This window comes from Zootoca vivipara, chromosome 4, assembly GCF_963506605.1.
Source record: "Zootoca vivipara chromosome 4, rZooViv1.1, whole genome shotgun sequence".
NCBI lineage: Eukaryota > Metazoa > Chordata > Lepidosauria > Squamata > Lacertidae > Zootoca > Zootoca vivipara.
In genome coordinates, this window is record NC_083279.1 from 97,763,679 (window position 1) to 97,786,253 (window position 22,575).

The following is a 22,575-nucleotide window of genomic DNA, read 5'->3' on the forward strand; positions in this document are numbered from 1 at the left end:
CAGCTCCTTGCTGGAAACGGTGAGATATAAAAATAAATAAATGCAATTTACAGCCAGGTGCAATTTAATTTAAGTTTAGACTCCATACTATCCAATGAATAGGTTCAGTTTGCCAAACACATTTTGTTCCAGAAGCTAGTTCGGAAGTGGGAGATAGCAAGGAAAATGATGGCAGCGCAGGGCAGATGGGGAAGAATCTCCAGTGCCAGTATCTCACTGAGGCGGTGTGACGACAGGAGAGAGTTATTATGAGAAATCTATCGTTAAGCCGCACGACAGCGAGATGCTTTCACTGGAACAACACACCGCTTAACGGACATGCACTTTCGCATTCCCCCTCCTGGGAATTGTTGCTGCTCGTTTTGAATGCAAAACAGGTAATTAAAAAGGGGAGCGTGAAAGAGATGTCTAGTGGTGGTGGCAGGCGGCGGGAATCCCTGTGACGGGATTATGCAAGCTTCTTCCTCAGGACACGCAGTCAGCCCAGACAGTTCAGTGGATTGCAGCATGGTGCTGATGACGCCAAGGTTGCAGGTTCGATTCCCTGTGGCTGCATATTCCTGCACGGCAGGGGATTGGAATATAGTTGAACCTCAGGGTCCCTTCCAGCCAGTGCCGGAGTTACGTATAAGCTAAACAAGTTATAGTTTAGGGCCCCACTCTCTTGGGGGGGCCCAAAAATATGTACAGTGGAACCTCGGTTTATAAACACCTCGGTTTACGAATTTTTGGTTTACGAACACCGCAGACCCATCTGGAACAGATTAATTCACTTTCCATTACTTTCAATGGGAAAGTTCGCTTCAGTTTATGAACAGACTTCCGGAACCAATTCCGGAACCAATTACACCCATGCTTTGGGTTAAGTACGCTTCAGGTTGAGTACTCCGCGGACCCATCTGGACGGATTAATCCACTTTCCATTACTTTCAATGGGAAAGTTCACTTCAGTTTATGAACGCTTCAGTTTATGAACAGACTTCCGGAACCAATTGTGTTCATAAACCGAGGTACCACTGTAAAGGAAAAAAGCAACTGGATGTAAATTTCCAAAATATAAGATTAAAAAAGCAAATAAAATAAAACCTACATGCAGCAACAGTGTTTTGTGTTGTGTAGGTTCCTATGATGTAAGCAATGAGCCCCACCCACTCCCTTAAATATCACTGGTTTGCTCCTTTCTATATATAGGGTGCCTACATTCTGCATGGACTGGTTGCATGACAACATGTGCAATGGCTTGAGATCCATAAAATATCCATAGAGCATAGATTCAACACAAAAAGCGGCAACAATTTGTTGTTGACAAAGGACAGCTGGACATATAAAGGGCTTCAGTAGCTTAGGGCCTCATCAAACCTTAATCCGGCCTTGGTTCTAGCTCTACAATTACACGTTTCTCAAGGGAACCTGCCAGGGAAGACAACGCCCCCAAGTGGGAGAGAGCAAAGAGAGCGAGAAAACTACACGCCCCAGCAGCCCTCGGGACAATCCCCCCGGGAAAGCTGCGCGCGCACCGAAGCCTGCAGCAGCGCATTACTCAGCCTGAGGGGCGGGGCTTAAGTGGTTTCCGCCCCCTCCCCCTGCTCCTTATTACCGGTACTGTATTATTAAGGCCCGGCATTTGGGCGCGTGCGGGCGGCGGTTGGGCGCGAGGCGGGGTCTGTCGGCTCCGTGGGCGGGGCTTGGAGGGGCGGGGCTTAGCGCGTCTTTTCTCTTATTTACGGCGGGCGCCCGGTGGTCGAGGCAGGCTCGGGGGCGCGCCTTGAAACTTCGGGAGCGCGCTTGCTCGCTTGCGCGCGCAGCTCCTCTGAGGGAAAATTTGAGGGCGAGGGCTCCTTCTCCGTGAGGGAAAAGTGAGGGAGGATCTCCCGTGTACTGTGAGGGAAGGGGCTTCTTTATGCCTGAAAAGCGGGGCGTGAGGGGGAGGGGTCACTAAGCGGGGGTGCCTTTTTTAAACAACAAAAAACCACCCCTAAATTCTCTCTGTGCATGAGAGGAGGGGCTTCCCCCACCCCAAAACAAACTGAGGGCTTATGGGGTGAGATTGACAGGCCGCTCCTCCCTTCCACGCCCCCCCGCGGCCAATTTTGGACCAGCACCTCCCCCCCTCCCGGGTGGGGGCAGTGAGCGCCTCCATGCCCTTGGCTGGACTGCTAGGCGGTCTCCGTGCCAGCAGCAGCCCCGCCCACCCAGCCGGCCAGCAGGTGGGGTGGGGGCGTGGGAGGGGGCGGGGGTGAGCCTTTGCACGCACATACACACACACACACGCGTGTGCCTGCGAGAGCAGCGCCCGTTTGCACGCTCGCCCCTTGCTGCATCGCCAGAGGTGCTTCTGCTGCTACTGCTGCTTGTGGCGCCCACCCGGACCCCTGGGGAGGCGATGGGGGACCACCGAGAGGACGTCAACTCGAACCTGCTCATCACCTTCAGCACGGGGGACCTGCAGCTGGACAAGGCCATCAGGCAGTGGCTGACCTGGGACAAGGTGGGTCTGGCATGTTAAGCACCTCTCCCGTCTTCTTCCCAGAATATTCCACGAAGTCCCCGGAATCTGTTAAGTAGCTACCAGAGGGGGGGGGGGCGGCGATACTATACATTTCGCTCCTCGTGCAGTTAAAGGGCTTTGCCAGCGCCAGAAATAGGAGTTTGCTGCGCTGGGCGCTGCTAAAAAATCGTGCGCACATTATCGCGCTGGAGAGGCTTGCGGGGGGCTGGGCAGGCTTTGTGGAAGCTCACATCTCCCTCCTTTGCAGTGTAGGTGAATTTTTGGCGCTGGGAAGAAATATACCATTATCGATTGCCTTTAACTGCGAATGTGCCATCAAGATCGGTGTGCGTGTTTTCCCTTCATAGCTGCCAAGTTTTCCCTTTTATCGCGAGGAAGCCTATTCAGCATAAGGGAAAATCCCTTTGAAAAAGGGATAACTTGGCAGCTATGTTTCCCTTGCAACGGCCGTTTCTCCCCGCTCTCCAAAACGAAGCCCTGCTGCATAACGTTTCATGTATATGAAGACTGTAGTCCACAAAAGCTTGCGCCATAATATATTTGTTAAGTCTTTTAAGTTGCCAAGTGTCTCTGCAAACGACTAACATGGCTACTCATATTTATATTGCGAGGGATTCCTTAGTGTCCATCAAACCATATTCCCTTAAAATAGGGCTCCTGGTTAATGTAATTAGGAAGAAGACCATAGTTTAAAATTGGGGGGAAGCCCCTCTCTGAGTAGGGGGCTCATGTGGCTCTAAAATAAAGAAATTAATGCATCCCCTTACTTCAAAAGAGACGCTTCTCCCTTATTTCAGCACCATGTACTGCTATCCTTAAGCAGTAGTGCTTAATAAACAGTGATGCAATGTAGAGCAGTGACTCATCTATGTTGTAGACAAAGGAAAGTGTTTCTGAGAGCTGGATGTTTTGCATTTTCCTGCTTTGAGATGTCTTTTCAGCAGAGGGCAGCGCTGCTTTTTAAATTTCATTTTGTTTTTGCATTGCCGTGCAACTCTAAGACCAAGCTTAAACAACTTTATTGGGTGGGCTGTTCTGCTGTAAGTGCCCCACAAGTTCCTTTGACACTACCATTCTTGGAAAGTTATGAAATTGCAGAATACAAATTAATTTGCAAGTCACAATTTGTGTCTTACTGTCCTTAAGACACTTCCCTTTTCTTTCTCTCCTTTTTTTTTAAGTAGGCAGTGCTGCAAACTGTGGTTTTGTTTTGCACTGTTATGCTTCCTCCGGGAAGCTATATCAGTCTGGCATCAAATTTGCTTTTGTACTTGGTTATTAGTAGCGTGTAGGTCTTTTGGCCAGTTATAGATGATCTGGTTCCCTGATGTCTAAAGTGCTACTGGAAGAAAAAAAAATTATTTTGTTTCTTCCTCCTCCTGCTTGCTTGGTGATGTCATACAGAGTCTGATTAGCATTGTGCAGAGGGAACCTTGTGAAGTGGTCTAGGGGGTGGGAGCTGTCTGAAAGGCAACAATCAGTTATTTGGAAATAGACAGCTTTATTTTTTGAATTCTCAATCATTAGGAAGGTTCTCTGTAAAATAGCTTTTATATTTAGCTCCAAAATGAAACTGAAATATGGCAAAGAACATGACATCTTGCAGGTGGACTACGGATTTTTTCGAGGGGAAGGACGACATTTTGGTGTCTGCATTTTTCAAATAAACTCAGGAGACCAACAGTTTATTTGTTAATGCAAAAGGGTGATCTTGCCTTACTGCAGATGGGACTGATGTGGCTATGTGCATTATCACACTCTAAAATATAGTGTATAATACGTAAAAGAAGCTTAACATGTTTTACTGCTTCCAGGTGCTCCATATTTAGATCCTTGGATGACTATGGCTGTCTGTGGGAATTCTAGGCATTTAAAAATGTGCTTCTCCAACCCTGCATCTCCTTGATGTGAAGACATTTTTTTTTAAAAGACATTTTATTCCACGCTCTTCAACAGCGTTACATAATCCCTGGTCGCAATATTACAGACCCTATCAGGAAACTACTAAACTTAATCAACCACAGTAAGGCAACTAAACTTCCACTGACAATTATGTCCCTAGATATCCTCAAAGCTTTTGATTGCTTGGAGTGGAAATATTTATTAGCAGTACTAACTAACATGAAATTTGGCCCCAACTTCCTACAAATCCTCAAACAAATATATTCCCAAGCCTCAGCAAAATGCAGAATTAATAATATGGACTCGAACACCATAACAATTCAAAGAGGCACAAAACAAGGATGCCCGCTGTCTCCATTCCTATTCATCCTAGCTTTGGAGCCCCTAGCAATCCGAATCCGAGCAGTCACAGACATCAAGGGAGTGGAAATAAAAGGCAAAAATTATAAATTAGGGCTCTTTGCAGATGACCTGATGGTCACAACATCAGACCCATTAAATACAGCAACCTCCCTAATCAGAGAACTCAACACATTTGCAATGGTGTCGGGCCTACAGGTAAACTTTGGAAAATCAGAAGCCATGTGCTTCAACACCCCTCCCCATATCCAAAAAGAACTTACTAATATCACCAAAATAAAACTTTGTCATACCAAATTCAGATATCTAGGGGTACAAATAACCAAGAACCTCAATAAATTATACCTCCATAATTACAAGCCCATGTGGCGACAAATAAACAAAGACCTAAAGAAATGGGACAGTATGAGTTTCACTCTTTCAGACAGAATAGCCATCGTCAAAATGGTCACCCTCCCAAAACTGACATACTTATTCCAAACCCTCCCAATCTGGATCCCCCCAACCCAACTTCGCAAATGGCAGGGAAAATTACATTCTTTTATTTTCTCACATAAAAAACCAAGGATTGGCACCAAATACCTTCACCTCCCCACCTCAGTAGGAGGATGGGGAATCCCCAACATAGAAACATACTACAACGCCAACCAAATACGCCATATAATCCCATATATACTACAAGACGAGACAAAACAATGGGTACATCTGGAGAGGGACTCAATTGAAAATATCTGCACCACAGCATATCCATTTCTCCCAAACAAATTAAGGAAGATTCCCACAACACTCAACAGATACACACAAACCATGTTCAAAGCATGGAAAGCAGAAACTAGTAAACTATCTCCAACCCCATCCCCATTAATTCCCCTGGCTTACCATCCCTTGTTCCATCATGCAGCACAAAACCTCCAGATGAAGACTTGGCAAACTAAAGGTTTACATCGCTTAATAGACTTTTATAAAGACAACAAACCTTTGTCACCACAAGAAATACAGGACAAACTAGAAGACATCCCAATGTCCTGGTTAGCACAACATCAACTACATGCCTTTCTGAACAACCCAACTGTAAAACCAGCAGCAACCAGACCCCTGACAGCTTTCGAAAGCCTCCTCCAATTGCCAAAAGGACACGGAAAAGGGATGGTATCTGCAATTTACAAGATACTAATTCAGAATCCCATAGATCCCCTGGACAAGATAAAACGACAATGGGAGGATGACATAGGATATGAAATCAACCCTACCCAATGGACTAAAATGTGGTCGAAACCCCCTTTCAAATCTATATCAATGAAAAGAAAAGAACTCTCATTGAAACTAACTCACAGATGGTACCTGACTCCACGAAAATTATCACTAATACGATCAGGAATCTCATCAAAATGTTGGAGAGGATGCACTTCCACAGGCACGTACCTCCACATGTGGTGGGAGTGCCCTAAAATTCAATCATTCTGGAAGACATCTATGCAAGAAATTTGTAACATAACTAAGCAAGTGCTAGAAATTACCCCAGAATTGGTTTTACTAAATATTTTTCAAGATAACAACGCTCACGCAAATCATAAAGAACTTATAATCCATCTGTTGTCAGCAACTAGAAGCATCATAGCCAGGCACTGGAGGGACTTATCGGGAGTGGGCTTGGACCAATGGTACCAAGTTGTATGGGAAACAGCCCTGCTAGAAAAACTGACCAGTAAGCTGAAACTGACACGGGGACAAACAGAAGAAGACACCTTCACCCCAGTATGGTTCCCCTTCATCACTTATACAACCCAACAGGACAATGACAAAAGCTTACCGGCAGCATACAAATCAATATGGCTAACTTGATCAAAACACCCTCCCCCCCCCACTCACGCAAGAAATTAAGGATCATCACAGCCAACCATGAATGAACAACCACATTCTAAGACAAATCCTGACCTCTCTCACCAACAAAGAAGCACGAACAAACAACAGAGAACCTGCACAAACGACGCTGACGCCGAACCCCATCACATATCAAGAAAAACAGAAATATCGGCAATTCACCACACCCAACCCCCCTTCCCACCTACCTCTTTCCCCCCTTCCTCATAATGTCTCAACAAGTTATAATCGATGTGTAAAAATGATGCATGAAAAAAAAAGAGTCATTGCACTATCTTTGTAACCTAAGAAAATCTTTAATAAAAATAATTACAAAAAAAACAAAAAAAAACAGCGTTACATAATTACACATATTTCAGTTTTTCCACTCTTGTCACTTCCAGCAGTTAACATGGGCTTGTGATGACCCTACATGGGTCATTACTTCATTTTGAGCTTAATTATTCCTTGGTTAATGCAAAATCTTATAAAAAGGCAGGTGGCACCTGAGCCCCAGTATGTGACGTCAAAATTGTACCCAAGTACTGCAGCTCTTTCTTCTTCTTCTTCTTCTTTGGTAACAATGGCCATACATCAATATTTCATTATTTGTCCAAATTGTTGATGCTGCAGAATGGCTTGGGGCCTATTTTTAGGAACAGTTGCCTCTGAAGTTGGATGTAGCAAGTGATTAATAATGCATGCCACCAATTGTATAAGTGAGGAAAGTTACTAGTAAAAAAATCATCCCCTGCATTTGAAATGTGAAGGATACAGCCGGGGGGAGGGGGGCTGTAGTTCAGTCATCCTTAAAATTTCCAGATTACAAAAGGGTCAGGTAGAAGGTGATGTGAAATAGCCCTGCCTGTGGTGCTGGAAAGCTGCTGCTAGGTGAGTGAATCAGCCCAGGATAAGGCTGTTTCCTGTGCTCCTAAATGTACTTGCCTGTGTCTTGAAATTACCTTGAGTTACAGGAGATCAGCAAATGGCTAGATTCACATCCAATTTAAATAGAAGTACTTTTGCTTAATTGGATCAAGCGGAATAAAGGTGTAACTTTAAAGGTGTAATCATGGTGACCCACATAAGCTCTGTGACACTTCTCTTATTCAGGCATGGAGCATTACATGATAATTGATACAAAATAAAAAAATTCCTTCCAGCAGCACCGTAGAGACCAACTAAGTTTGTCATAGCTTTGAGTTTTCATGTGCATGCACACTTCTTCAGATACACTGAAGCAGAAGTCCCCAGACGCTTATATATAGTCAGATGGTGGAGGGGAGGTATTACTCAGAAGGGTGGAGGGAGGGGTGATTGACAGACTGATAACTGTTGATGGCCGTTAACGACTGATATCTGATAATTGATATAACATTTGGAGAAATTTCAAAATACTTTTTAGAAACCTATATAGTCTTATTCTAGAAACAGATGAGCTTAAATAATTAAAACAAGTTGTATGTGTGCCTGTTTCTCTCTCTCTGAATGTGTGTGAAAGCTAGGCCATGAAATTGGGACTTCTTAGCTAAGATTTAAGTTTTGTTTTAGCAGAAGTGCATACATAATTCTGGCAATTCACTACTGCTTTGTTATCTTTGGTTTACTGACAAGTTGTCATACAAAACCAGCAAGTCAGAATACAGTATAAGTTGATAATGGTTTTATGAAGCAGACAGTAGAATAATAATAATAATAATAATAATAATAATAATAATAATAATAATAATAATACATGGAACATTCTTGTCTCCTTTCTCTTTGGTATTTAACTTCCAGGAATTAGAATCAAGCTCTGTTCAGTACAGTATTTGGAAACCTAGAACTATGGTGGGCAGAGTTTATTTACAGGAGTTGTACCACAGGTAGCTGACTTGAGTTGCCCAGATGCTTGGAGCCAGCCCAGAATCTCTGGTTTTCAGGGCCGAACTAAAAGTCACATTAGTTATGTTTTTAGCCCTTGAGTGTTTGGGGTTTTAAATATATAAATACAAGTGTCCCCATCCAGACACTGTGGCGGGGAAGGGAAACTTTAACTTTTTGCTCCTGCCATGGTTCCAATAGGAATCAAGGGGACAGGGCCTGCCATCTGCAGTGGGAGGAGAGACTGCAAGTAGTGTTCATGCCCCACATGCACTTACTAAACCATCACCAAACGTGCTACTAAAGGATTAAAAGATGCCAATAAAATTGGGTCTATTTGGGGCCTTGGTACTTGATGTGTGGCTGGATGCTTGTCTGCAAGACACCCACTCCCAATATTGGAAGAAGGGAATACTGTAACTGTTTCCCCGTAAGATAGTTCCTATTGATCACAGTGGGACTTAGTTGTGGGTGAACATGCACAGACTTACACAAAACTAATATTTTTGACTTTTACCTTAAAGCTGCTATAACTGATTGATTTGGCTGAATAAGAGGTTGTAGTGTTTTGGTATCTGGGCCTGTCTTCCAATTAAATAAATACTGCTTTCTTTCAAGAGTTAGGAATAAGAAAAACATGTTTCAAAGACTTGAAGATGTTAGAACTTTAAAATGAATTGACAACTTAAAGAGAAAAAACAAAATAATATATTAACTAGTAAGACTAAAACTGCAATTATATGCACACTTTTCAGGGAATAAACCCCATTGATTACAGTGGGGTGTATTATTTATATAGCAAATTGATTGTACAGTATATGAAATTTTTACAGTGTCATAAGCAAAAAGCATGCATAATAAATGTGCATAGGGTCAGGCTGTAGGTCTTGGAATTAGACCTGCCATGGTTAAATTATTTTATAGGATGACATATCTGACAGTCACCCTCAGAGTCATTCCACTGAAATTGATTTATGTGGGTCTGCTGTGAGCACGACCCAATTGGATACCACATACAATGTATTCATATTATTATTTGAATAACGTGAAGTGACTTTAATGCACTTGTCAGAAAAAAACAAAAAATTACCTCCCTACTAAAACCCATACAAGGCCTGGTTCTTAATGGAAACTTGTAAAGAACGAAATTCACGGGTGTATTTATTTTGCCACATCAGTTAACAGGCTGTAGGTTGCTTCTACGCAAGCTCTCTGAAGCCTCGCTCAAGTGATCCTGGATTTCATCTTTGGCATGTTGATTTCTGCGCCAGGGTCTGATCCAGGTGAACAAGCAAGCCACTAAAATGTAAACGTAATGCAGCTGAATGCACTTCAGCTCAGGCAGCTGCATTTTGAAGACCTTAATTGCTACCACAATTCACTGGGAATGTCAGGGGAATTATGAAGTAGGAATGTGTGGCAGGGAACCTTTTTTTGCTAGAATTTTTGTAAATTATTGTATATTGTGAACCACTGTGGGCACAGTTTCTTGTGGAAAGCGGCATATAATTAAACTGAAGCTTAATGTACTGTGTCCATGAAGACAGTAAAACTGCTGCTTCCTTGTAACTTCTTGCTGGCCTAGTATTTTGTCATATTTAATGAGCCATAGTTAGGAGGAGGCGAAAATAATTTACAGTACATTGAATTCTTAGGCTTATAGGTTTATGGATAGTTGGGCAGGGGTGTCTGAGCTGATAAGTCACGAACACTCTGTAAAGGGGTTTAGTCCTATAGGGGACTGGGTATGAATTTAGATAAGGCAAACATAAATCTATATAAAGGTTTTAGGAAACAACAGTATGAATCACATCAGAATTGTCTACAGTGTAAGAGCTTAATCCCTTGTTTTTAGCCCTGTTTTACAGCAGGGCTATCTCTGCTTGGCTCCTATCTCAGGCTTTTGATTCTGCACCCACTATGGAAACTTTTCAGATTGTGGAAAAACACTGATCTGCCTCATCTTTATCAGCTCTTTCTTCTCAGTGGAACATAGGAAGCAGCCCTATACAGTTCTCAGTCAGATGGGCCGTCCATCTAGTTCCACATTGTCTACTCTGGTTGTCTACTCTGCTTTTTAGGGTTTCTGGCAGGCATCTCTCCCAGCCCCTACCTGAAGATACCAGGGATTGAACCTGGGACCTTCTGCATGCAAAACACAAATGCTCTACTACTGAGCTACTGCCCTTTCTCATTTTGGCATCCATTCATGGTTAAAACTGAACTTACTAAATGGAAAATTTTCTGCAGAAAAAATAAGCACTGGAAAACTCTGCATCTTAGAAAACCTTCCACCCACATTACTAATTTTCACTTAGAAATAATTTGCATCTTTCAAAGATAGACCCATTCAGTTGAATTAGACTTACTTTCATATCTTTCACGTCCTTTTAAGAATAATGGTGCTAATTTTATTTTGGGTATGGATGCTGATTTAGAAAGTAGGCTATACATAAATAAAATGTTATGGACAATATAATAATGGAAGTGGGGTGGGGCTTATTGGTTTTTAAATTTTTTATTATGATGTATTTTGTGCTCTCATTTTGTATTATAATGTTGTGAACCATCCTGTGATTTTTGGATGAAGGGTGGTATACATATTTAATCCATCATCATCACAATCACATGCCGTATATTTTGCTTGGCTATTTCAGGTCACAAACTGAATTGCCTTGATCTTAAATAATCCAACCTGTTGCTGGATGGCAAAAGAGCCCAGAGAGCATATCTGCACCATTTGTCTTGCTCTGAAAAGCAGCATCATGACTCCCTAGAAAGGAGGATCAGTCCAAGCCCCTTTATTGATTCTTCAGCCTCCGGTCCTTTTGTTCCTTGCATTGGTTCCAGGGGTCACTGACTATAGTAGGTGCTCTCTGCATATTTCACCTGGTGCAGAATGCTCCAGCCTGCCTCCTGGGTGTGGAGAGATGGGATCATATTCAGCCACACACAGTGGCAGGCAGCTGTTCTGCTTCTAGTTGTCTGCTAGGTCCAGTTGCCACCCTGGGCTCCTTTGGGACGAAGGGCAGGATATAAACTTAGAATGCAATTCAGCTAAGTTTTACTCAGAGCCATTGAAATTAATGGGCCTCACTTAGTCATGTCCATTTATTTAACCTAGTCTACTCTGATTAACGCGGGCTTGCCGATCAGAAGGTCGGCGGCTTGAATCCCCGCGACAGGGTGAGCTCCCATTGTTCAGTCCCTGCTCCTGCCCACCTACCGGTAGCAGTTCAAAAGCACGTCAAAGTGCAAGCAGATAAATGGGTACCACTCCAGCGGGAAGGTAAACAGCGTTTCCGTGCGCTGCTCTGGTTTGCCAGAAGCGGCTTAGTCACGCTGGCCACATGACCCAGAAGTTGTACGCCGGCTCCCATGGCCAATAAAGCGAGATAAGCGCCGCAACCCCAGAGTCGTTCGCGCTTGGACCTAACGGTCAGGGGTCCCTTTACCTTTTTACTCTGATTAAAGCTTTGCTGAATACCCCGCTTAATAAATTTTAAAAATAGTAGAAGAGGTGATGTTGGTCTTTAAATTTCTTTGCATTGTGGTGCTTGCCTTCTCCTTTCTTCTTTCCAGAGGAGAAATAACAGTAAATCATCAAGTTGGTTCTTGGAAATGCAGAAAAAACCTGTTATTTTGGCTTTCGAAAGCTTGCGCTGGTGCTGTTCCTTTGCATGTCTAGAGGATATTGCATCGTGTGTGTGCCTCTTTTACTGTTTTATGTTTGTCAAAGTTTAATTGTTGTAGTCTTGTGTCTGACAAATCTGGAGAGGTGGGCTATGAAGGGTTGCATCAAACAACCTTGTTCAATTGACAGGTTTCTGTCATCGGAATGGGGAAGGAAATAATTTTCAGCAGTTCCCCTCCTCCCCTTCCTAAAATTGTCTGGAGGGTTCCGGAATACAGGACGGGGTGGGGGGCAGCAATGAGAGGGAGAATTGCTGGAAATTGCTTCCCTCCCTGGATGACTTAGTGCTGGACAGCATTGTTGGATGCAACCCAAATTGGTAAAATAAAAAGCATGCTTAAAATTTGTACCTGGGGGAAAAAGCAGGTAGCTTCTAGCTTCCAGTGAGCACCATGGGAAAATGTGTGTAGTATGTTGTCTTTTTCTTCTCCTAAGCTGGTGGGGTGGGGTGTTTGAAGAGTTTGCTAGAGTTCTACTTTGTGATATGGTAGCTGTAGGAAGAAAGTGACCGCTCCACACTTTTTCAAGAGCCCTTCATTACCCAGCCTTCCCTCTCCTTGTCATGACCTGTCATTACCATAGCTGCCAAGTTCTCCCTTTTTAAGGGAAATTCCCTTATGCTGAATAGGCTTCCTCGTGAGAAAAGGGGAAACTTGGCAGCTATGGTCATTACAGAGTTGCAAGTTTAGATGCAAAGAGCGGGTGGGGCAGGGGAGATTATTTTAAATGCAGCAATAAGACAGATCTGAATGTAATGGAATATTGTGCTTGAAGAACAAGCATTTTATATTGCAATAAATAAATAAAATTCTATATTAATGAAAAGCAATAAATAAATATTTTTAAAATGCGCTCTTTTTGCAGAAAGACAATTTTGTGACATCAATTGCAAATGGGTTTTTCAACAAAAAGTAGTGGACAAATTTTGGCTAAGCAAACTTCAAATCGTCCTTGGCTAAACTCTTTACTAACGCTGCCAGCAGATCCAGTCAAGGTTTGTAAAACAGTGCTAGTACAGGGAGTTATACTGAGTCACTGTTACAGCTCACCTCCCGGTGTGCAGCCATGCATGAGTCTAGCCCTTCATCTCCCTGCAACAGAGAATGCAAAATGGCATTTATCAATAAATGCTCTCCTTGCACTGAGTGTTATTTAGAGATATAAACCTACAGGGTGGGATTCATCTATCAAATCCCATCAGCAAAAACCCTGTGCAAGGAATAACCTTTGCAATGGTGCTTTCCCTGCCCTCCCCCCCCCATGTGCCCCCAAAACAGCAGGAGGGGGTTGGGAGAACCCCCAGAACAGTGCCGGGGGGGTGGAGAGGGGGGGGGTCATTCTGTCTGGCAAGCTGCAATGCCTGCACAAACAGAACATTCATCATAACATGAATTCCACTCACAGTTTCTACCTCCTTTTCATTTTATGACTCATTCTGTGATATTTATTTTATTTTTCCTATCTTCCTGTTTTACAAATAGAGTTCAGAGCCAAAATTAAACCTGGCGTTGTTTGTAGAAGAGATAGTTGGGGATGCAAGATTCTGTTTTTCCAGGCCACAGTGGTGAAAGGAGCATTAATTCCTAGAAAATAGTAGAGTTCAACCAAGGTTAATTTCCCACAGTCCATGAATCATCCCTTTGCTTTGTTCATTATTTGCAGTTGCTTACATTTTACCCTTTCGGCAAGATTCAATTCCCCACCCCATTCGTTCAGAAAGAAGTATAATAATAGTGGCACTACATCTCTGCCTAACCAATTCTGAGGCCCTCTAATTGGTGGGGAGAGCAGCTGGTACTGGGCCTAAGCAACATCATGGTCCATTTTCAGCAGCCTCTGCCCCTTTTGTCTTGCTGACGCAGTGGAGTGGGATGAAGCCACCCACAGCAGATGCACAAAGCAGGAGCTGCACAGGAGTGGGCAGTCACGGAGTATGGTAGCAGGGATGGCTTTGCTGCTGTCCTATACTCATTGCCATGGAGCCAACTGCATTTGTTATTGATTGATTTATTCTAAAAATAATAAAATTCCAATTACAGGTAGGTAGCCATGTTAGTCTGCTGTCAAAACAAAATAATATTAATAAAAATTCCTTCCCGTGCCACCTTAGAGACCAACTTAGTGACCGACTCTGGGGTTGTGGTGCTTATCTCGCGATGTGGGTTAAACCACAGAGCCTAGGGCTTGCCGATCAGAAGGTTGGTGGTTCGAATCCCCGCGACGGGGTGAGCTCCCGTTGCTCAGTCCCAGCTCCTGCCAACCTAGCAGTTCGAAAGCACGTCAAAGTGCAAGTAGATAAATAGGTACCACTCCGGCGGGAAGGTAAACGGCGTTTCCGTGTGCTGCTCTGGTTCGCCAGAAGCGGCTTTGTCATCCTGGCCACTTGACCTGGAAGCTGTACGCCAGCTCCCTCGGCCAATAACGTGAGATGAGCACCGCAACTCCAAAGTCGGTCACGACTGGACCTAATGGTCAGGGGTCCCTTTACCTTTACCTTTTAATTGTGCTACTGGAAGGAATTTTCTGCTTTATTTTTAATAAAATTCCAGTCCCTGCATGATGCAGCTGTAGAATGGCAGAATGCCTACAGCCCTGATCAGAGCCAAGTCATTGGCTTGAAGCCCTGCAAAAGCTGGCCCCCAGGTGCCAGTGGCATAGAGCAGCTGTTGATAGTGGCAGGTTGTTATTACAGCGTGTATTTTTGTCTTTATAACCACCTTGATAACTTCAAATGAGTAATGATTTATTTTTTTAAAACAGACATGGAGAACCATTTCTTGATATTCATTTCCATGGTGCTGCATACTGTAGTTGCTTTGGTTTCAACAGGAAATGAAACTTTTTTTAAGTTTCCCCCTGTGACTCTCAGGACTTTCTTCTATTGAACTGCTTGCAATAGTAGATCTGGAGACTGAATAACATTAAAACTGCACCATGGGTGTTTTCCTCATTCTGAAATAAATATCATTCAGGCTTCACAAGCTGATTGGTGCCTTGCAGTTGCTGGACCTAGAAGCTGGCTGACCTCTTTGTGGTAAATGTCACTGTTGCTCGCTCACCCTTGAGACTTCAGATTCCATTGCCTTTTTTAAACCCCTGCCGAGGAGGAGTCTGTTCATCCTGCTCACCGTTGAGAATGGCTCCAGAGACATGCATATTGTTGAGCAAATCTACATTATCAAAAGTCGTTTGGTTTTATTATGTAGTACAAATTGCACTTAAGATCATTGCGTGCTGTCAGCCAGCCAATTCCAAGTTCTGGCTGAAGCATGAAAGCAATAACTAGCAAAGGTTGCTGTGATTACATACATATCCACTTCAGAGAGTCTGGCAGAACAAATCTTTGCATATGTACAAGGCTCCCACAAATCACCTTGGAATTTTCCCCTAATCTCGGAACAGGTTTTGTCTTGTTCTTAGCATTTAGTGAATATGACTGGAATGAATTGCAGGTGCTTCATATGTGTGCCCTGTGGACACCTGAATGGGAAATAGACATTGAGAAGGTGGGGGGAATTGGAATCGGTTAAATGAAGAAATAGTGTTGTTGTTTGTTGTTGTTGTTGTTGTTGTTGTATTATATCACACATTTTCTCCAAAGAGCTCAAGTTAGCGTACACACTTTCCCCCCTCTTCTTTCTATTACACAACAACCCTGTAAGGTAGGTGGTTAGGCTGTAGGACAATAACTGGCTGAAAGTCACCCAATGGGCTTCATTTTCAAGTGGAGATTGAACCCTGGTCTCCCAGGTCTGAGCCTACTCTACACTGGCTCTCCCTTTAGTTTTTCTTCTTCTTCTCAGGTAAACTTGAATATATTTTTATGGTGCATAACACACCTACAACACTATAGCTGGCACACTAACCTCTCGCGATGCACAGTTTGGAAAGCTCTGAACTAGATCGTCATTCTGCATGTAACACAGGCTAGGATGGCAATGACATGAGAAAGGATATTCTCTGTGGCATCTGGAGAGCCCAGTCTTTTGGGGGCGGGTTCCTACAGATACAATCGTTGCTTGCTTATTGTATTGTATTTGATTCTCTAATGATGTTTTATTGACAAGTGGCTGTTTTGGCACAATTTACGTAAGTCCATCTGCTTTGTTTTGAAGGAAGTAGGTCCTGCATGCTATGATCTGTTAATGCCCTTGACCCCTTATATCCTAGTGTTCTGACTTTTCAGTCAGCCATGAGGTTTATTAAGATGCAATCTACTGACATCAGCTTGGTTTGGGGTACTTGGGCCACATTCACTCACCTCCCTAGAGGAGTAAAGACATAATCAGATGAGGAACAGTCAGGGTTGATTCACCCAAACCTCCCTGTCCACAGCAGCAGAGATTCCCCACCCCCACCCCCGGGCTCATGTTGGTGTGTAACCACATCAGGCTGTGTCAAGACAGCAGGGCATGTGCTCTGTACTGTGCCTGGCTTTGGTGCGCTACTGCAGATTCTGACGTAACAATTGTGGCTTTTATGCGCTGAAAGGGCTATGAGACGTAGTCCTCAGATTTAACCCAAGCATACATGATTTCACGCAGCATGAATGCCGTCCAGTTCAGAGTTTTGTGTTTGTAAAATGTAACCCTATTGTGTGTTTCATTTGCAGAATCCGAAAACGAAAGAGCAAATTGAAAACTTGCTACGAAATGGGAAGAATAAGGAGCTGCGGGACCGTCTATGCCATAGGCTTACCTTTGGAACTGCCGGGCTCCGCTCTGCCATGGGGGCCGGCTTTTGCTACATCAATGATCTTACTGTGATCCAGTCAACACAGGTGAGTTCCAGGCAACATTGTGCAGGCAGGAAATCTATGTGCTACTGCGTGTCCCTCTTCTTCCCCAAGTAACTTGCAGCATTGTTTTACAGAGACAAACATTTCACTTTCCAGTTCTGATCCTTTCTGGTGTGTGGCAGTTGCCCCATAGAGTATGGACGCTGTTGAGTCAATTAGTAGAGGAAATGAAACATTATTCTTATTTATAAAGTGTCGTGTGTGTGCACAAGAGGACAGGTCCTTGCCCCGAGGAGCTTGCAGTCTAATACAGCACAACGGAAACAGCAGTGTGGGGAGTGGAGGTATGTGGAACCCCATCTACAGCTGTTTCAGTGGCACTGGCACATGCTAATGTGTAGTTGCAGAACGAGTTACAGTAGGGCAAAGAAATAGCAGGTTATAATGAAACCTTCATGGTAAAGGTGGGCCTTGAGGAGGGATAGCAAGGAGGAGAGATGGCATCATGTTGGTGTTCTGGGAAGCAGTTCTAAGCAAACAGGGTAGCAAGGGAGAAAGGGTAGAGTCTTTGTAGGGAGCAGACTTCTGGACAGTGGAGGGGTGAACAAATGCTTTGTCCAATTGAGTCTGCACAGGGAATTCAAGGGAACAAATTTGTCTGTCTGTTTAGAGCAGTTAATAAGGCCAGTCTCTAGCTCTCTACTTCACAGAGTTAGTGCAGTTAAAAATACCAGGTGGAGCAGTCAAATGCCACCCTGAACTGCCTTATTATGGTTTTAAAACATTTTTATTCATTACATTAAAAAAAAAACATCTTCAGTGTCTGTGGTCTGCCAGAATAGCAAGTGTTTTTAAAAAGTGTTTCGAAGATGTGGAAGCACCAAGGCAGTATATTCAGAGGAAACAAAAAGTGGCATCATTGCTGCCTCACTAAGCAGGAACCCAATTGTGCAAAGTTGTGCCCAAGGAGCTGAACAATTTCAAAGCACTTTTTCTGCAGGGCAGGCTTTAAGGAACTAAACGTGCTCATGGGCCTTGCTGGACTGCTGAGGAAGCAAAAATAGCTTTGTACTTTCTGACCTCTCTGTTTTGTTCACTTTGAAAGTGTTCATGCTGTGACAGCCTGAAGAGCACGTGCTGGCTTTGTGTTTTGGTCTGCTGGAAGCACGAGGAACTTTGGATTGGCTGCTAAGTAATAATAAGCATTCTTGGCAGAAGACTTCAGTTCAGATACCAGGAAGTCTCTGCGAACACTGTTGTGCTTGCTTTGCAGGTTATCTCCCTTACTGGTGGTTATTTTCTTCGGTAATCATTTCTAGTTGCATAAGACAGCATTCCTTGACAACTGGGTTAAGGCATGTTTCCCCCTGAACTTCAAGAGTTCTTGAAAATCCTTGTTTGTCTTCTTCAAGCCCTTTGTTTCAGGTTTATGTTTGCATTTTGGTGAAGGCTAAGACTGGGAAATAATTTGGGGGGGCTGCCAGCTACATTGCTGGTTTTGATTAAACTTCTATATTTTGCATTGACTAGAAAATAAATAAGTACAGGGCTGGGCCAGCTTTGCCATGCCAAATACAGGTATACCTTAGATTATTGAATATAACTATTTGATATAAGTTGTTTATTTTAAAGTTTATGTTTTTATTATGACACTTTTTGTATTGGATCAGATTGTTATAAGACCATCTTTGTTGTCTGTTTTGTTGTTTCTTCAGCTTGTAAACCGACTTGCGTATAGTAATGTAGAATGTAGTAATGTAGAAAGGCGGTATACAAATTAAAAGTGACATGAAATGAAATATTTAGATTGGGAAGATTATTCCCCTTTGGACAGACTGGTTAATGGCCTTGGCTTGCATATGCCCTCCTGTATCGTATCCTGGCTGGCTTGCTAATACCATTTGTAACTATTTGCTAATCAAGCACTTATTGTGGTACAGCTGCTTTCCTTTTTTGGCTGACATCTGCCTGGGTTGCATCTGGCAGGCTGGCATGGGAATGAGGAGCTGGGCACCTTTGGCACCTTACAGCTCAGATTCTGGAGCTCCCCGTTCTTACGCTTTTGTGGGGAAAAGAGGCAGTATGAAACTATGTCCACCGTTCTCCTTGCATGAATTTGCAGACCCCCCCCCAAGCCCTCATGGTGTCCCAGCTAAATCCATATCAAAGTCAGCATGATGGGGGAAAGGCTTTGCAGTGCAGTCATACTGAGCCTCAGATAAGCATGCTAACTAGCTGGTCAGCAATCTCATGACTGAGATTTCTGCTGGCCGTGGCTGAAGTGCCAGGAGCTTAATCAGCATTCAGGTTTTGAGCCTCTCTCTATGTTGGCTTTGTGCTGAGTCAAGAGAAGAGGTGCCCTTTGGTACACAATCTGAGCCACAACCCTGCTGGATTTGTGGGAAGTTGAAGAAAAAGGGCAGCACCATTATTTCAGCCATTCTGAAAGTGACATTGGTACTAAAAGTTCTCCCAGACCAAGTAAAATTACAAATTGTGGTATTGCATTTGGAAAGGGTGAGGTGTAGCTTGCCCCCCCCCCCATGGAGCCATCTGCTTAATCAGAGACCTTAAGTGCAGACTGCTACGAAACATGCTAGGGCTGGCATCAGTTGCATTTTGGACTAAGCACAATTTCTGATGCCAAGCCCTAGGGACTCCTTGGAGAGTCCATGGCAGAGGTCTAGTTTGGATGTTCATACCACAGCTGGATAAGCCGAGATAAGCATGATCCATTTGCCCTTGCATGTCATCCTCATGCAAAAAACCAATGGATTTCTGTATGGTAGTGTTTTTAATGTCAGTTTGTACACTGCTTCCATACATCCCAGTAGTGATGTATGGAAGTGAGAGCTGGACCATAAAGAAGGCTGATCGCCGAAGAATTGATGCTTTTGAATTATGGTGCTGGAGGAGACTCTTGAGAGTCCCATGGACTGCAAGAAGATCAAACCTATCCATTCTGAAGGAAATCAGCCCTGAGTGCTCACTGGAAGGACAGATCCTGAAGCTGAGGCTTCAATACCTCGGGCCAGATCATGAGAAGAGAAGACTCCCTGGAAAAGACCCTGATGTTGGGAAAGATGGAGGGCATTAGGAGAAGGGGACGACAGAAGACGAGATGGTTGGACAGTGTTCTCAAAGCTACGAACATAAGTTTGACCAAACTGCAGGAGGCAGTGGAAGACAGGAGTGCCTGGCGTGCTATGGTCCATGGGGTCACGAAGAGTCGGACACGACTAAACGACTCAACAACAACAACACTGCTTAGAAATACTTTTAAATAAATAAATGACTGCACCAATTCTCAATGTGCTATAATAAACCAGGAAGTTTTCAGTTAACCATAGCTTCCTGTTAATATCTAAACAGAGCCTCCATGGTTACCAAGTTTGGAAAAATACAGGTTCTTAAAACACGGGTTGAAGATGGCTCACTATCCTGGCCTATTCCAAGCCTGGTAACCATACTTTAAATATTTTCCCTGAGTGGGGAAGGGTCTATGAGTATAGGCACAATATTTGTTCATATTAGCTGATTAAACCAAGCTATGGTGGTTTGAATTCGGCCACAGTGTTCTACAACTGCAGATGTCATGTTTGCTGGAGACTATGAATAAGTAATAGCCATTATTATGGGAAGAATAATTTGCTTTACTGTTGAGTAAATACTGTACCATTCATTGTGAAGGTTTGCAGACAGGGGTGGGGAACCTCCAGCCTGTGGGCCAGTCTTGGCCTGCTGCCAAGGTTGTCCCATAAGGTTATTTTCCCCAAACTACATCCTCCTGACCATCAGTTTACATCACTGGGTGATGTCAGCGGATGTGTGGAGTTCAGTCCTGCTGGGTGCTGCTTTGCTAGTGAAGCAGACCCTTCCCCTGTGGGTCGACTTTAAAGAACCCCCGTAATACCACCCATCTTTCAGTTAACTGGCATAATTGTGACATCAGATGATTGATAGGTGGGTGGCCTCACCCACCTGTCAGAGTTGGTCCATGGATTGGGGGAAGCTAAAGATTTGGATCTCTGAGCCAAAAAGATTCCTCATACCTGGCTTACTATGTAGGGAAACTTTTCATTGAATAGCTGGAGACAGTTGGTAAGGGTGAATTAAAGTCAAATTTATGGATTTCCTTTTGTTTCTCTTGCCTTGCTGATGGCAGTAATCAGTGCCAGATTTGAAACCACGGTTGACCAAGGTTCAGGTGTTCCACCTGCCCCCCAACTGGGAGGTTTTGGGTAATTAACTTGGTGTAGCCAACGTTGCAGGACTGATGTAAAGTTACAAATGAGAAAACATTGTACTCTCCTGAGATTGCTCAATAAAGAAGGAAACAACTCTAATTGATAATATAATTTGTCCACCATGACAAATTCAGATTACATAATTGGGACAGAGAATTCTTTATTACAACTTCCCTGTGCCAGTGGAATAGGGAAGGTCTGAAAACCTAAGCAAGTAGGAGGATTTATGCATGGGACTTCTCTTTTTACTTTGCTGCAGGGGATGTACAAATACCTTGAAAAATCATTTCCAGACTTCAAGCAACGTGGTTTTGTTGTTGGGTATGACACGCGAGGCCAGATAACCAGCAGTTGCAGCAGCTTACGGTATGGGCTTTGTTGGGAGTAGAAACAAGATTGCCATGGAATGACTAAATCCCCTTTGCACTAAGCAGAAATCAAACTTTTGAAATTTGAAGATGAGAAGAACCCTAGAAGATATATCAGTTCTTTTTGAATGTGAACGTCTGCATCTGAAAGCGACACGAAGGCATAGCCTCAGTTCTGCCACATTACAGATCTCATTTCAGTCCTAAGGGGCAGTTTGGTGGATGAAGTCAGGCACATAGTAACTCAAGCCATGGATTTGATACTTAGGCATTACACCTGTTGCACAGGCCTGGCTCTTTTCATTAAGTGCATAATTTGTGTCAGGTCCTACAGATAAGGCCTAGGATGAGGCAGATTTGCAGAACCTCTGCCAAAGCCTTCCTGATGCTTTAAAAACTCCTCTCAAAAGCCACCGAGCTATTTAATATGAGGCCATTTCAAAAGAGACCTTCTGGCAGTCTGTGTATATTGTTGTATTTTCTTTGAGTTTCAGTAGATTAGAATTAGAGAGCAAATAAGTCCCATGTTTGGCACATTACAGGCATCAAATTGTGCCCCCTGGAGGGGGAGTGAGAGAACCATAGTAGATTTAGAGTGCAGACAAACATACCGGTAGTACAGTATAAGGAACATAGTCAGCCTAGCTTCCTTCTCGCCTTGCAACTCAGATGACAGGTGTTTGTACCAGTGAACTGAATGCTGACTCAGCTCTCCATCTCAAGCATAACACAAGAGGAGCTCTGCTGGATTGGGCCAAAAGCCTAGTTGACTCAGCATCCTGTTCCCCACATTGCCCAGCAAGAAGCCCTCAAGTAGCACATGAACACCATAGCCCTCCTGCTGCTCTTTCCCCAGTGCCACATCCAGAGGCATATGCTACCAGCCTCTGATCCTGGAGGTGGCATATTGCTGCCATGGCCAGCAGCTGTTCATAGCCTTTTCCGCCATGAATTCGACTAATCCCCTCTTAAAGCTGTCCAAGCTGATTGTCGTCAACCCAATTTGTTTTATGCACTCTGAAGCAGGACTTCCC

At 43.7% G+C, this 22,575-nt stretch overlaps 1 protein-coding gene across 1 annotated transcript in view; it reads left to right on the plus strand.

Moving 5' to 3' along the window:
- Positions 1 to 1,741: 1,741 nt before the first annotated feature.
- PGM2L1 (phosphoglucomutase 2 like 1) overlaps positions 1,742 to 22,575 on the plus strand; it is a 43,292-nt gene continuing 22,458 nt past the window's right edge. Inside the window, exons 1-3 of the mRNA XM_035115219.2 lie at positions 1,742 to 2,488; positions 16,801 to 16,968; positions 21,433 to 21,539. Coding sequence (XP_034971110.1) covers positions 2,384 to 2,488; positions 16,801 to 16,968; positions 21,433 to 21,539 — 380 coding nt within the window. The 5' untranslated portion in view covers positions 1,742 to 2,383. The remainder of the gene's footprint in view (positions 2,489 to 16,800; positions 16,969 to 21,432; positions 21,540 to 22,575) is intronic.